Raw genomic sequence first — 11,928 nt, forward strand, 5'->3', positions numbered from 1 at the left:
TCTCGCCCAGTTGATGTGCTACTCGCCTATGATCAAGCGCTGCGTATTCCACCAGATATCGGTCTCGTCCCTTAAATGAAAAGCAGTCAGCTCTGCTTTCTCCCACTCGGAGCAAGCCATATAAAAGAAAGCCCGCTCCATAGTCTCTATCCAAGACTGAGCCACGCTCGGATCGGTCTCCCCACAGAATAGCGTGAATCGACTTTTCACCGACTCTACCAAAGCTGGGATCTAAGCTCGTGCCGCAATCAAATCAATAAGATGAGTAGGAATCGTTGCGGGAATTGGTGGAACCACTAGAGATGGTATTACAAGTGGTATCGCTGGATAGGTCGGGGAAGGTACCCCTGGTGCTGCTGTATAAGTCGGGGCAGGTACTGTTAGTGGCACTGCAAGGTCAATATAGGTAGGAGCGGCTGGAGGTACGGTACGTAGTGGTACCGGATAAGGATCAACTAGTACTGCTGGTGCGGGTGCCGGGTATGCAGTAGCAGGCATAGGTGGCGATGGTGTCGGGTACGTAGTAGCAGGCACAAGTGGCGGTGGTCCTGGGTACGCCGTAGGCGTGGCTGGAGGAGGTGTCGGGTACGCTGCAGCAGGCACTACTGGTGGAGGGGTCTGTCCCTGACCGACAGGATGGATCCCAGCAGATCTCTCTGGCGACTCCGTCGCCAGAGATTCCAACACCCTCTTGCATGGCAGTCCTGCACCACGTCTCGGCATAGGAACATGTGTACTTCACCTCATATTTGTTATATTATTACACAAGTATTACTACGGGTGCCAAAATTATAAAATCAATCATCATACCTATTTGGCGTCTGGAGATATTTCGTCGCTGTCAAGTCCCCAATTATGACCTCGTTTAAGAATACCTCTAAATTCAGAAACATAAAAAAATTTGGCGAAATCTATATAAATCTGAAAATACCCTGATTGGCTCGTAAAATCGGGGTCTGATATCAAATAAATTGTCATGCCCCAGAAGAGTCCCTACCGGTGAAATTTCCGGCAGCATCTCCTCTGTACGAGTGACAATCTGAAACTTATCTACAAGCCCTCAGGGTCCCTCAATCCTTAGCCAACACGGCTGGAACATATACAATAAAATAAACAAATATCCACGCAGTTTATATAGTACAGCCTCCGGCTGACAATCACAACCACGCAGTTTAATAAAAACCTACACCACTACAACGAAAACCTTCGCAACAAAAAACATGGGCAGCATACCCGAATCATGATATAAAATCCTAGATTGCAAACACACACATCACAAGTATGTAGTTCACTAACAAGGAAACACAAGTCCGAAAAGAGATAACCATCTCGACTCCTAGTGGGGACTAGCGACTGCAACGTCCTGACGGCTTCAACCTGAAATAGAAATAAGTCAACGGAGTGAGTTCAACAACTTAGCAGGTATCAAAATGACATGCATTGTAAGATATATCTAACAGTAATAATCATGGAGTACAGTCTCCTGATCAAAAACAGGAAATGCAAAGACTGAACAAGCAAAGAAGTTGTACTCACCTGGGTCTCCTATCCTAACATAAAGGTCGTTAGACCAAACCCATCATGTCTCCTGTATGCATGTCAATCATATACAACCACAGAAATGCAGCACCCAATATGCAGCAATTACAAGCAATAAATGTAATCCATGCATATGATGCAAATGACATGGTCACCCTTGATGCTAGTCAGCCATCTCACACACGATGGTGAGACTGAGTGGGTAGAGCTATGACAACTGTGCACTCTGCCATCACTATCCTGAGTGATTGAGTAGATAGGATGCTGTCGGAGTATACCTATCCTCCTACCCCAAACATAGTGGGGGAGCCTAAGATCTCATCTCCTTGTATCATAACCAAGGGGAGGGATCCCTGCCTGCTACACACTGCAGTCATCGCTACCCATGAGCGGACCAGCAGAGCCATGACAGAGCAAACTGCACACACCCTACCTGATGTACCACTAACCCATGAGTGGTTGTGTGTGCAAATCATGTAACTGACGATGTGCTCAACAATAATGGAGCTGACAATCGCTCAGCATACAATCATGCAAGATAGTACATGACACTAAGTATGTAGATCTTGACAGTATACACCTCCATATAATATGTACTAAAAATAAAATAAATACATACAATGATCTAGGTATCATAAATCTAGGTACACAAATCAGATATGTCAAATAACTAGTCTATTCCACAATAGGGCAATATATGTCACTATTTCTATGAACAAGAGTACACATGGTAACAATCAAGAGTATATAAGCATAAATGCATAACAGATAACAATAAAGGCAGACTATAAGTACTAAATAGTGACATACCAAAGCAGATGCAAATATAACCATTACTACTAGCTATAACTTACTATGCATATCAAAATGACAATATCATAAGAGATAAGTCAAAGGTACCCGCTTCAAAAGAAGATTGTATACAGAAATCCTATGTCGTGATGTCGTCTCAATCAGAGTCCTGTATCAAAGTATTTATTTAGCTAAGTCCCTATGAATTAAATAGCTAAATAAAATACCTAAACCTAACTAAGCAAAACCCTAATCAATCACAAATAGGATAATGAAAACCTAAATATCAATCCGATTAAAAGGACCCTAATATAGCAGCAACCTTTAATCGATCTATTAACAAGACCAAAATTTCTTCCTAAATTATCAATCCCACGATCAACTAGGGTTAGCTCCATTAACCCTAATCCTTCCCATAAACCATCAAAGCAAAAATTCTAAACGCTTGTATCCCACTAATTCCCTTACCTCTTCTTCTTCTTCAGCCATCTGTGATGGCAACAGATCCGATCAGTAATGGGGTGGTCGGAACCGAAGGAAACCACAACCTGTAACCTGATCAGATCCAAAAGAAGGGCAAATAGGTGGCTCGGCAGAACCTGTAAATCAACCAGCTTAATAGATCTTCCGACCATAGTGATCACAGACCCAATAAAACACCTCCGACGATGGTCGGTTGAAGGCAGGTACCTGGTGATCAGCAACCGGAGCTAGCTCGATCGGTGGTAGTGTGGAAAAGAGATCCGACGGTGGAAATCTAGGGCACAAAAGGAGAAACTAAGCCTTGGATCCCTGCTCTTGGTCAAAGACCAACTTGTGCAGAGGTGGCGCTTCGAATCAGAAAGACGTGCACTTGGTCGGCGGTGGATCGGAAGCTAGGCCAGAGGAGAGGTGGTCGGTGCTAGGGCAGAGGAAGAGGGCTTGGGTGCGAGGAGTTTTGTCCACATGGGAGGAGAGGAGTTGCGTCGGGTTGAGGAAGATGAAGAGATCATTGGCGTCAGGAGAGTGGAAGATGAAGAGATCGTCGGCATCGGGAGAGGGGAAAATAAAGAGATCATTGGTGTCAAGAGAGGGGAAGAAGAAATCGGCGCAACGAGAGGGAGAGGGAGGGGGTCGACGATAATAAGAAGAGAGAGTTAGGGTTAAATATTTATAACCTAGGTTTTAATTAACCAACTATATGTTAATCTAGTTAATCAACTCCTAACTAAATAGGTATAATGGGTATTCTAAATAGACTTCCACCGAGCCCGAATAGTTTCATCCCCTTAAACTTGTCATACGAGCTCCGAAAAATTTTCATAAAATTCCTAAAAATCTCTAAAAATTCCAATAATATTATTTCTCAAATAACCATATTATTTAATTATTATTTTGTTGCCGTATTTTACAGTAGGAGTCGTCGAAGGCTCCGAACCAAGTAACTCCTCAAGTTCATGTTCTTGCTTTTTGCTTCTGTGTTGATTTATTCCACTGCGTTCTCGTTTCTCCAAATCAAAAAAGATAAGTATTTTTTAAACAAGTGATTCACCCCCCTCTCACGTGTGCATCAATCCTACATCAGTGATCTAGAGTTTGAGACACAGTTGTGGTGTATTATTGAAAATTTTTCTCTTTAATCAATCAAAGATCTAGAGTTCAAAACTCAAATGTGACATATTATTGAGAATTTTTCTCATTAATCAATTAGAAATTTAGAGTTCTCTTTAGTCTGATATCTTAGAATTGACAATACTATGAGTAAAAAAAATTCTATAAATACTTTGGGACGATGATGTTACAAAGCATACTTTTATTGACTTTCTGGCTAAGATCAAGTATGATATTAAATTAATTTTTTATAAGGGGGAGTCTGTTACAGTAGTTTGTTGCTGGGATTCTTTAATGACACTCTAGCATTACACTATTGCATGAGTCTAGTGGCACACCCTTACACAATTTATAAGCAACCTTTTAGCTAAGATTAAGTGTAATATTTATTCTTATCAGTTTGATATCTGATATAAAGAATTAAATTAAGTTTTTATGAAGGAGAGTCTGTTACCCGCACGCGTTCATGTATTATATTATACACACAACCAGGGGTGAAGCCACGCATAGCTTTGGTGAGTCAGTTGCCCCACCTCAATTTTTGTAAGTACCCCTAGAGGTGTATAAAATTATAAAAATATTAGAGTCTTACTCCATAAAAAAAATAAAAGTAGGGTCAATACTCAAAAATAAAACTATTTTCTATAGGTTAATTCTTCATCCCTCAGATCTCTCCCTGTATTGCCCCACCTGGTAAAAGGGCCCTCGCTCACGCAACGCGTGTGCATGATCTCTAGTATTTAGAAAATACAGATGGAGTGTGGTGGATGACTCAGCATCATGCTTGTGGTTCAAATATCTTGATTGCATGAGTCGACATCATGGGTAGTTCAAATATCGTGGTTCTATGATACTCTGTGAGAGTTTCAAACTCTCGTTGCATGAGTCTGTCTCATCTTTACCATTCCATTGTATCCGAAGGGAAGAGAAGAGGGTTTATGGAGCCTCACGCTCTGGTAAGGAAGGAGGATGCGAAGAGAGGGAAGGTTTGGTGTTTGAGGGATGATTAATTTTGTTAGCATTTAGTCCCACATTGCTCATTCTTGGTGAGCTTCCTACAGAGGACATTATAAATTGGTTCAGAGTTACGTCATAATAAAACATGTGTGTGATAGACACTAAGCGATTTATTCTTTTGCCTTTTTACTAAAGAATATTGTGTTCTTGTCACTAAAAACAATATACATTAGTTTTTGAAAGGGCTCCTTTTTACAAAGGAACCCTAACAAATTGTAAGCTAAAATTTTCCTAACAATTTATAAATTAATTATTTTAGTTGTAAGAGCTACAATGTTTCATATATTGAATTTTCTCTTATTATTATTTTTAAATAATTTAGATATTCATCTCTTTTGGTTCTATAGAAGTTTACATAGATTATTATGATATATTTGGAAAGTTAGAAAGTGCATATGAATGTGGACTACTCAGCATCATGGGTGGTATGATATACTTCGTGAGAGTTTTAAACCTCGTTGCATGAGTCTGTCTCATCTTTTACTATCACACTATATCCAAATGGCTTAAATATATTTTTTTTATAATTTACGTATCAAGGTTTATGATCCAATTAATCTTTGAAGTGATCGGTCTCATATAAATTTTTCATCGGCCATCAGAGTAAATCGAGAAGTTCAAATAGATCCTAAAAGATGGCTCAGTGTCTCGTAATTTTTTTAAACTCCCTAGGTGTAATGCGTCTTGAGTAAGATTTGAATTTTTATTGCCTAGGGAGTCTGTTCCACCTCTTTATCATCACACCATAGCGCTGAGCGCAAATATTTTTATTATTAGAGTAAAAGATAATATTGCTCATTCCAAACAGTCCAATATCGCTGACTCCATATTAAGATACAAATAAATAAATCATGAGAATATTTTACTCTAGAGCAACAACACTTTGCATAGGAGACATCAAACCTCCAATGAGATTTTGTATCAACTAAGAATTGATGTCGACTTATTCAAGCTATCAATTGTGCTAATGAAGGCAAATATTTTCATTATTGTAGTAAAAAGGTTGAATTTGTCACTTCAACAACCTCACACGATCGGTCTCATGACCAAGAGCAGAGCCATCCTTGGGCTAGGGTGAGCTCCAGCCTAACCCATTTTTAAAAAAATTATAATTAAAATTTTATTTCAACTCTATTGTCATTTTATTTCAGTTGATATCACTTCATAGTAATTTTATTTCCGTTATTGTTTCTCCCTATTGAATTGCTAAAAATTTTAATTAAACCTTGATTTCCCCTTATTTGTCGCTTCACCTCCCTACGCGTACTGCTCTATTTGTTGCACGAGTAATCATGTCGCCACCTTCCTTATCCCTCCTCGCAAGTGTAGTTGCGACTTGACTAGTACAATCACGGCAAACCTTCTCCTTATTAGCATACTATATCTGTGGGGCATTGCAGCAGCCACAACCCTATCGTCGCTGCCTTCCTCCCTAACTACCATGATATCATATTCATTGCTATCCCTGTTTGATAATTTTGTCATTGTTGCTCTCCTGCCACAAACGATGTTGACTCTGCTCTGCCATCACAACTCAGTCGTGATCATCGTCACCGGAACACCAACGATGACCCTAGGTAATTTTAAATTTCACAACCATCTATAAGGAGGTAAATCAGAAAATTATAGTTAACTACTACGGGAAGAATTATTTGTTCGGTAAATATTTTCATTATTGGACAATGTGTGGGAGTTCTAGTAAATCTTAATTTTAAATTTTATCCTTATAATCTCGTTATTCTGTGTGTTTGTAATGGCCAGTTGACCATTGCCTAAATGTCTAACAATGCAGTTAAGCCTTCATACATTGTTAATGAGCGAGTCGAAGTTGTGTTTAACTATCTATTTTATGCAAATTTAGTGAGCCAGAGCTAAGCTAAAGTTTTTATTGAGTGAAATTGTCAGTATAATTATTGAGTAAATAATTTAGATTATAAAGCACTACAAGTGTTTGAATTAAATAGTATGTCTATAGGATTCATGTCTAAATATAAAACACCATGTAAAATAAAGCACCTAATAAGCTTGTTTTCTCTGTTTCTCACTTGAAGTGAAACTAGCATATAAGCTGCCCAAGAACCAAAAGCTAAATACATTAGTAATATGCAGTCAAAGAGACAGAGATAACTGTCATTGGGGGGAGAGCACATTATAGTTACAAGTTCCATGCCTCAAATTCACACAAGAATTACTGAATTATTTCATTAAAAAAAATCATACAAAAATGATTCTTAATTTAGCTTTGTAAGAGGGAAGAAAAGTGGCTACACTATTTATCTTCACCATTCCAAAAGGATTGATTCATGTTGAGCTTGGAGGGAAAAATCTTTGCAACAGCTTCACATCATCCACAGGAGCATTGTGTCAAACACTTGAAGCAATGTCTTACAAAGCTACGCATTCCTCCACCCCTGTCGTGGGCTCTGCTAAGCTCCAGCCCGGATCCTTGCGCAACCCACTCTCCTTCACAAACCTCCGCACCTCTTCTGCCTCCAGCCATCGCCCCATCTCAACGTACAGATTCGACAACACCACGTAATGCGCGATGTTTGTAGGCTCGAGCTCCACCAGCTTTCTCGCCGCTAGCTCGCTGAAACTTAACTCCCCATGAGCTCTAGAGCCATGGAGGAGGGATCCCCAGATGACCACATTTGGCGCAAACGGCATCGCTTCTATGAACCTGACAGCCTCGCCTAGTAAGCCGGCGCGCCCCAGGAGGTCGACCATACAGCCGTAGTGCCTGATCCCTGGGCGGAATCCGTACTTGCCAGCCACCATCGCGTCGAACAATTGCCACGCAGCTTCGACGAGGCCCGAGTGGCTGCAGGCGCACAGGACGGCGATGAGCGTGACGCCATCCGGCCTGACGCCCTCGCTCTCCATCCTCGAGAGCCATTGGAGCGCTTCTCTGCCGCATTTGGCGAGGGCGAGCCCCATGATGACGGAATTCCAGGTGTATGCATTCCTCTCGGCCATGCTCCAGAACACTTCGAGGCCGGCGTCAATCCGACCGCATTTACTATACATGTCCACGAGTGAGGTCCCGAGGACGACGTCGAGCTTCCAGCCGCGGTTGCGGATGTAGTCGTGGATCCAGACGCCGACGTCAAGGGCTCCGTGGGCGGCGCAAGCGACCAGGGCGCTGACCATGGTGACGCGGTTAGGAACCACGCCGGCGAAATGCATTCGCTCGAAGGCGAGAAGGGCGTCGCCAGGACGGTGGCGTCCGGCGTAACCGGTGATGAGGGTGGTCCAGGCGACGACATCGGGGGCGGGCATTTCGTCGAACAGTTGCTCGGAGGAGGGGATGTCGGCAGCCGTGGCGTAGAGATGAAGAAGGGAGTTGCGGACGTGGAGGTCAGAGGTGAGGCCGAATCGGAGAGACAGGGCGTGGAGCATGCGGCCGCGAGGCAGGTCGCCGCGGGGAAGGGACTTGAGGACGACTGGGAAAGTGTATCGGTTGGGGGGAACGGAGGAGCGGAGCATGTGGGAGAGGAGGAAGAGGGGCGGGAGAGAAGGGGAAGAGGAAGGAAGGAGGAGGAGAGCGCGGAGGAGGGTATTGCAGAGGAAGACGTGGGGTCGGTGGAGGAGGGAGAAGAGGGAAAGGGCGGGGGAGAGGCGGCGGAGGGTGAGGCAGACGTTGATGAAGGCGGAAGCGACGGTGGTGTTGGGGTGGAGGCGGTGGACGAGGATTTGGGACTGGATGAGAGGAAGCTGGGCGGGGGAGGTGCACGTGCTGATGGCATGCAGAATCCGATGGGCGGCAGGGGGCAGCGACTCCCCCAACGCCGCCGACGGAGGAAGCTTTAGCGGCGGAAGCAGCGACGACATCACATCCGCAAGACCGCAACAGCGCAATCCAAACAAAACATAATAATAATAATAATAATAATAATAATAATAATAATAATAATAATTATTATTATTATTATTATAATTATTATTATTATTATTATTATTATTATTGATGCGGTGATGAGGGGCCCACCCAGTAGACCCGACCCCGTGCCCGGTCTGTCCCGGACCCGGCCCGGGCCCGTAACCGGGTCAACGAGCCGGTTGCCCGTTGACCAGGTTCGCCGGGTCGAATCGGAACCGGCCCAGCAAGTTGTCGGGCCGGTTCCGGTTCCGGTTCATGGGCTGTAAACCCGACGAACCGCCAGTTAACCGGCGGTTCAGCCGCAAACAAATTTTTTTTTTTTTTTTAAACGGCTTGAACCGCCGGTTAACCGGCAGTTCGTAGCCGTTGGGAGGGTTTTTTGGGTTTTTTTTTTCAACGGTTAGGATCATTTGACCGTTTTTTGATCAATGTCTATGATTTAGTGTCCGTTACTATCAAAACTCTATAAATAGAGAGCTCATTTCATCATTTTTCACACACATCTTCTCTACTCTTAATCTCATTTTCGTATTCTCTAATCTCTACATGCTTTCGTTTTCAATTTTCAATTACAATGGAAGGAGGCCGCGGAGGTGCATCATCTCGAGCTCAGAAGGGAAAGCAAATAATGAATCCATGGGAGGAGGACCCCAACATTCAATCCACCGATGATGAGATCGAGCATCTTCCGAATCCGACACCCGAAACACAAGGAAGTACCGATGCAATTACTTCTAAGGTTCGGGAACTTCCTCCTCTAAAGTCTTCTATTTTTACTAAACATTTTGAGAAGGTCACTCTTCCATCGGGAGAAATGCGTGCAAAATGTAAGCACTGCAATGCTTCCTACAAATTCCAAGCCGGCGATGGCTATGGGTCGTTGAAACGATATGTAGAAACGAAGCACCCGACGGAATATGGACTCGACCGTTCTCAAACACAATTATCAAGATTTTTTTCAACTAGCGGTAGTACCGATTCCGGTTTATTTTTATATTCGGATAACAAATTAAGAGAATCATTAGCTAAATTTGTTTCCGTAGAACATCTTTCTTTTAGTTTTGGATCTAAATGCACATTTGAAGATTTTTGTAAAGAATCTCTTAATCCATGTGCTAAACGTGTTCCTAGGACTACACTTACTCGTACAATTAAAAAATTAGTAAAACAAGGAAAAAAGAATTTAATTGATGAATTTAGTAAATTAGATAATAAAGTTTCTTTATGTTCCGATATTTGTAGTGATCATTGGCAAACACATTCGTATATGAGTGTGACTTGCTGTAAAATACAACAACAAAATAATAATAAAAAATAGGGTTATTTGACAAATAATTGTATTAGATTTTCAGGAATTTTTAGAAATTTTCTGGGATTTAATCGGAACTCGTATGATATATTTTGAGGGGATAAAATTATAGGTTTTGGAAAAGGTCCGTTTGGAATATCTAAATATGGCGGTTGATTGAGGAATAAACTTAGGTTTTAATTTATCTAAACCTAAGTTTATATTATAAAAACCTAAAAAATTGCCGTGCCTAGCATCCTCACCCGCGCGCCTCTCCTCTTCCCCTGCAGATTCCTCTCTTGCGTCACCGCCGATCGCCTCTCCCGCACCGATCGCCAGTCACCGAATGGCCGACACCGACCCTTGAGCTCCGATCCGACCATTGTCTTTCTCTCCTAGCCAAGACACTCGGAGATTGCGGAAATCAAGCAAGGAGCCCTGAATCTCTTCACCGCCGCCCCCTTCCTTCTCTGCTCCCTTGACCGCGCCGAGCTTCATCTCCCCGATCCTCATCCAGGCGAGCACCGGCCCAGTCAGTTGCTTCCACCTCCCTCTCCTCCCTCTCTCCGGATTAGCAAAATAAAGCCTGCTGCCAACACAGCCGTGCCCTAACCGATCTAGCAGGTACAATCTCTCTTGTAGGTATGAGTTTTGGGAATAAGGGATAGGAGTAGGTGTATAAACGATCTCCATTGATGTCCTTGCTTCTTCCTATGGTTTCTTTCGGTTCCTTCCTATTTCCCCCGAATGGTTTGAACAAGTTGATAGTGAATTAAGTCTTGATTAAAGATGCTCTTGCTTCTCCTTGTCGTTTCTGGATTTTTCGAACAGATTCTAATAGTTTAAGCTTCGATTGATGACACTGCTACTTTGTCCGTTCCGTCTAAATTGGTGAAGTGTTAAGCTGTGTTCGGTGGCGTTTTGGTTTTATTAATCGGTTTTGCTTCGCTGAACAAGCTTGAGATAATAGGATGTGACCAATTTCGTTGTTACTTCTACTCATGCTTTGTTTTGGAATTAGTTGTTGCTGCTTTTGCCTTCTGAATTGATGAGGAAATTTGTGTGGATTTAACTTGATGTTGTAGCTGAGGTTGCTGTGGATTCTAATTGTGGTTCTTGTCTCCTCGCTGTTGTAGGATTTTGGGACAGATTTGGTAGTCATTGTGCAATTTCAAGAATTATTCTTGCTACCTTAAGATGTTTTCGGATCTTGGTTAGGTAGGTGAAGTTTGGTTTTGTCTTGAATAGCCGTGATCTTGAGAAGTGAATTGGTGTGATTTCATTTGAGTTAGCTGTGGATTTGTGGAGGGGTCTGATGTTTCTATGTCTTCCTGATGCATACGAATTTTTGAATGGAAATGAGGGTGGTTTGGAAGAGATTTCGATGTGTTACATAGTGATTTTCTGGATCGTTGTGTGTTGTTGAAGTTCTAGAATGGTGTGGATTTTAAGTAAGGATTTATTCGTTGGATTTGGGTGAATCGAGGTTTATAGTTGGGTTAGGGGTTTTCCCTAATTAAGTTGGGTTTCGGTTTAACTAGTGTTGTTTATGAAATTAAGCTAAATTGTACATCACGTGATTTGCAGGACATTGATTGAAGACGGTGGACACGATCTACATCTATAGGCGGGTACTTCTTGCTCGTTTTCTTTTAGTACTTTGACCTTAGTGCATGTATTATTTTGGATAAGGATTGTTTACCTTGACTCCACTCTTACTTTCCTGCGCTTGATACTTCCATGCAATCTTTGAGAAATTCGTTTCTATATCCATACAGTCTCTTCTTGTTGTCCATGATCCGTAGCAGATACTAAATATCAT

At 42.3% G+C, this 11,928-nt stretch overlaps 1 protein-coding gene, 1 long non-coding RNA gene, 1 other non-coding gene and 1 pseudogene across 3 annotated transcripts; 2 read left to right on the top strand and 2 right to left on the bottom strand.

The window, feature by feature from the left end:
- Positions 1-1,077: 1,077 nt before the first annotated feature.
- On the bottom strand, positions 1,078-3,468 carry LOC122023253. The gene is made up of 4 exons (XR_006123092.1): positions 3,022-3,468; positions 2,800-2,930; positions 2,440-2,500; positions 1,078-1,377 (listed from the first exon to the last, which is right to left on the bottom strand). It is a non-coding gene; the product is annotated as an uncharacterized LOC122023253 (long non-coding RNA).
- A 797-nt stretch (positions 3,469-4,265) lies between these two features.
- On the top strand, positions 4,266-4,426 carry LOC122039405 (annotated as a pseudogene).
- A 597-nt stretch (positions 4,427-5,023) lies between these two features.
- LOC122039116 lies at positions 5,024-5,142 on the top strand. The gene has a single exon (XR_006128011.1). It is a non-coding gene; the product is annotated as a U5 spliceosomal RNA (small nuclear RNA).
- A 1,872-nt stretch (positions 5,143-7,014) lies between these two features.
- On the bottom strand, positions 7,015-8,793 carry LOC122023261 (pentatricopeptide repeat-containing protein At5g56310-like). The gene has a single exon (XM_042581329.1). The coding sequence runs from the start codon at positions 8,767-8,769 to the stop codon at positions 7,324-7,326; it is 1,446 nt and encodes a 481-aa protein (XP_042437263.1). The 5' UTR covers positions 8,770-8,793; the 3' UTR covers positions 7,015-7,323.
- Positions 8,794-11,928: the final 3,135 nt, after the last annotated feature.

Source organism: Zingiber officinale, chromosome 1A (genome assembly GCF_018446385.1).
Source record: "Zingiber officinale cultivar Zhangliang chromosome 1A, Zo_v1.1, whole genome shotgun sequence".
Taxonomy (NCBI): domain Eukaryota; kingdom Viridiplantae; phylum Streptophyta; class Magnoliopsida; order Zingiberales; family Zingiberaceae; genus Zingiber; species Zingiber officinale.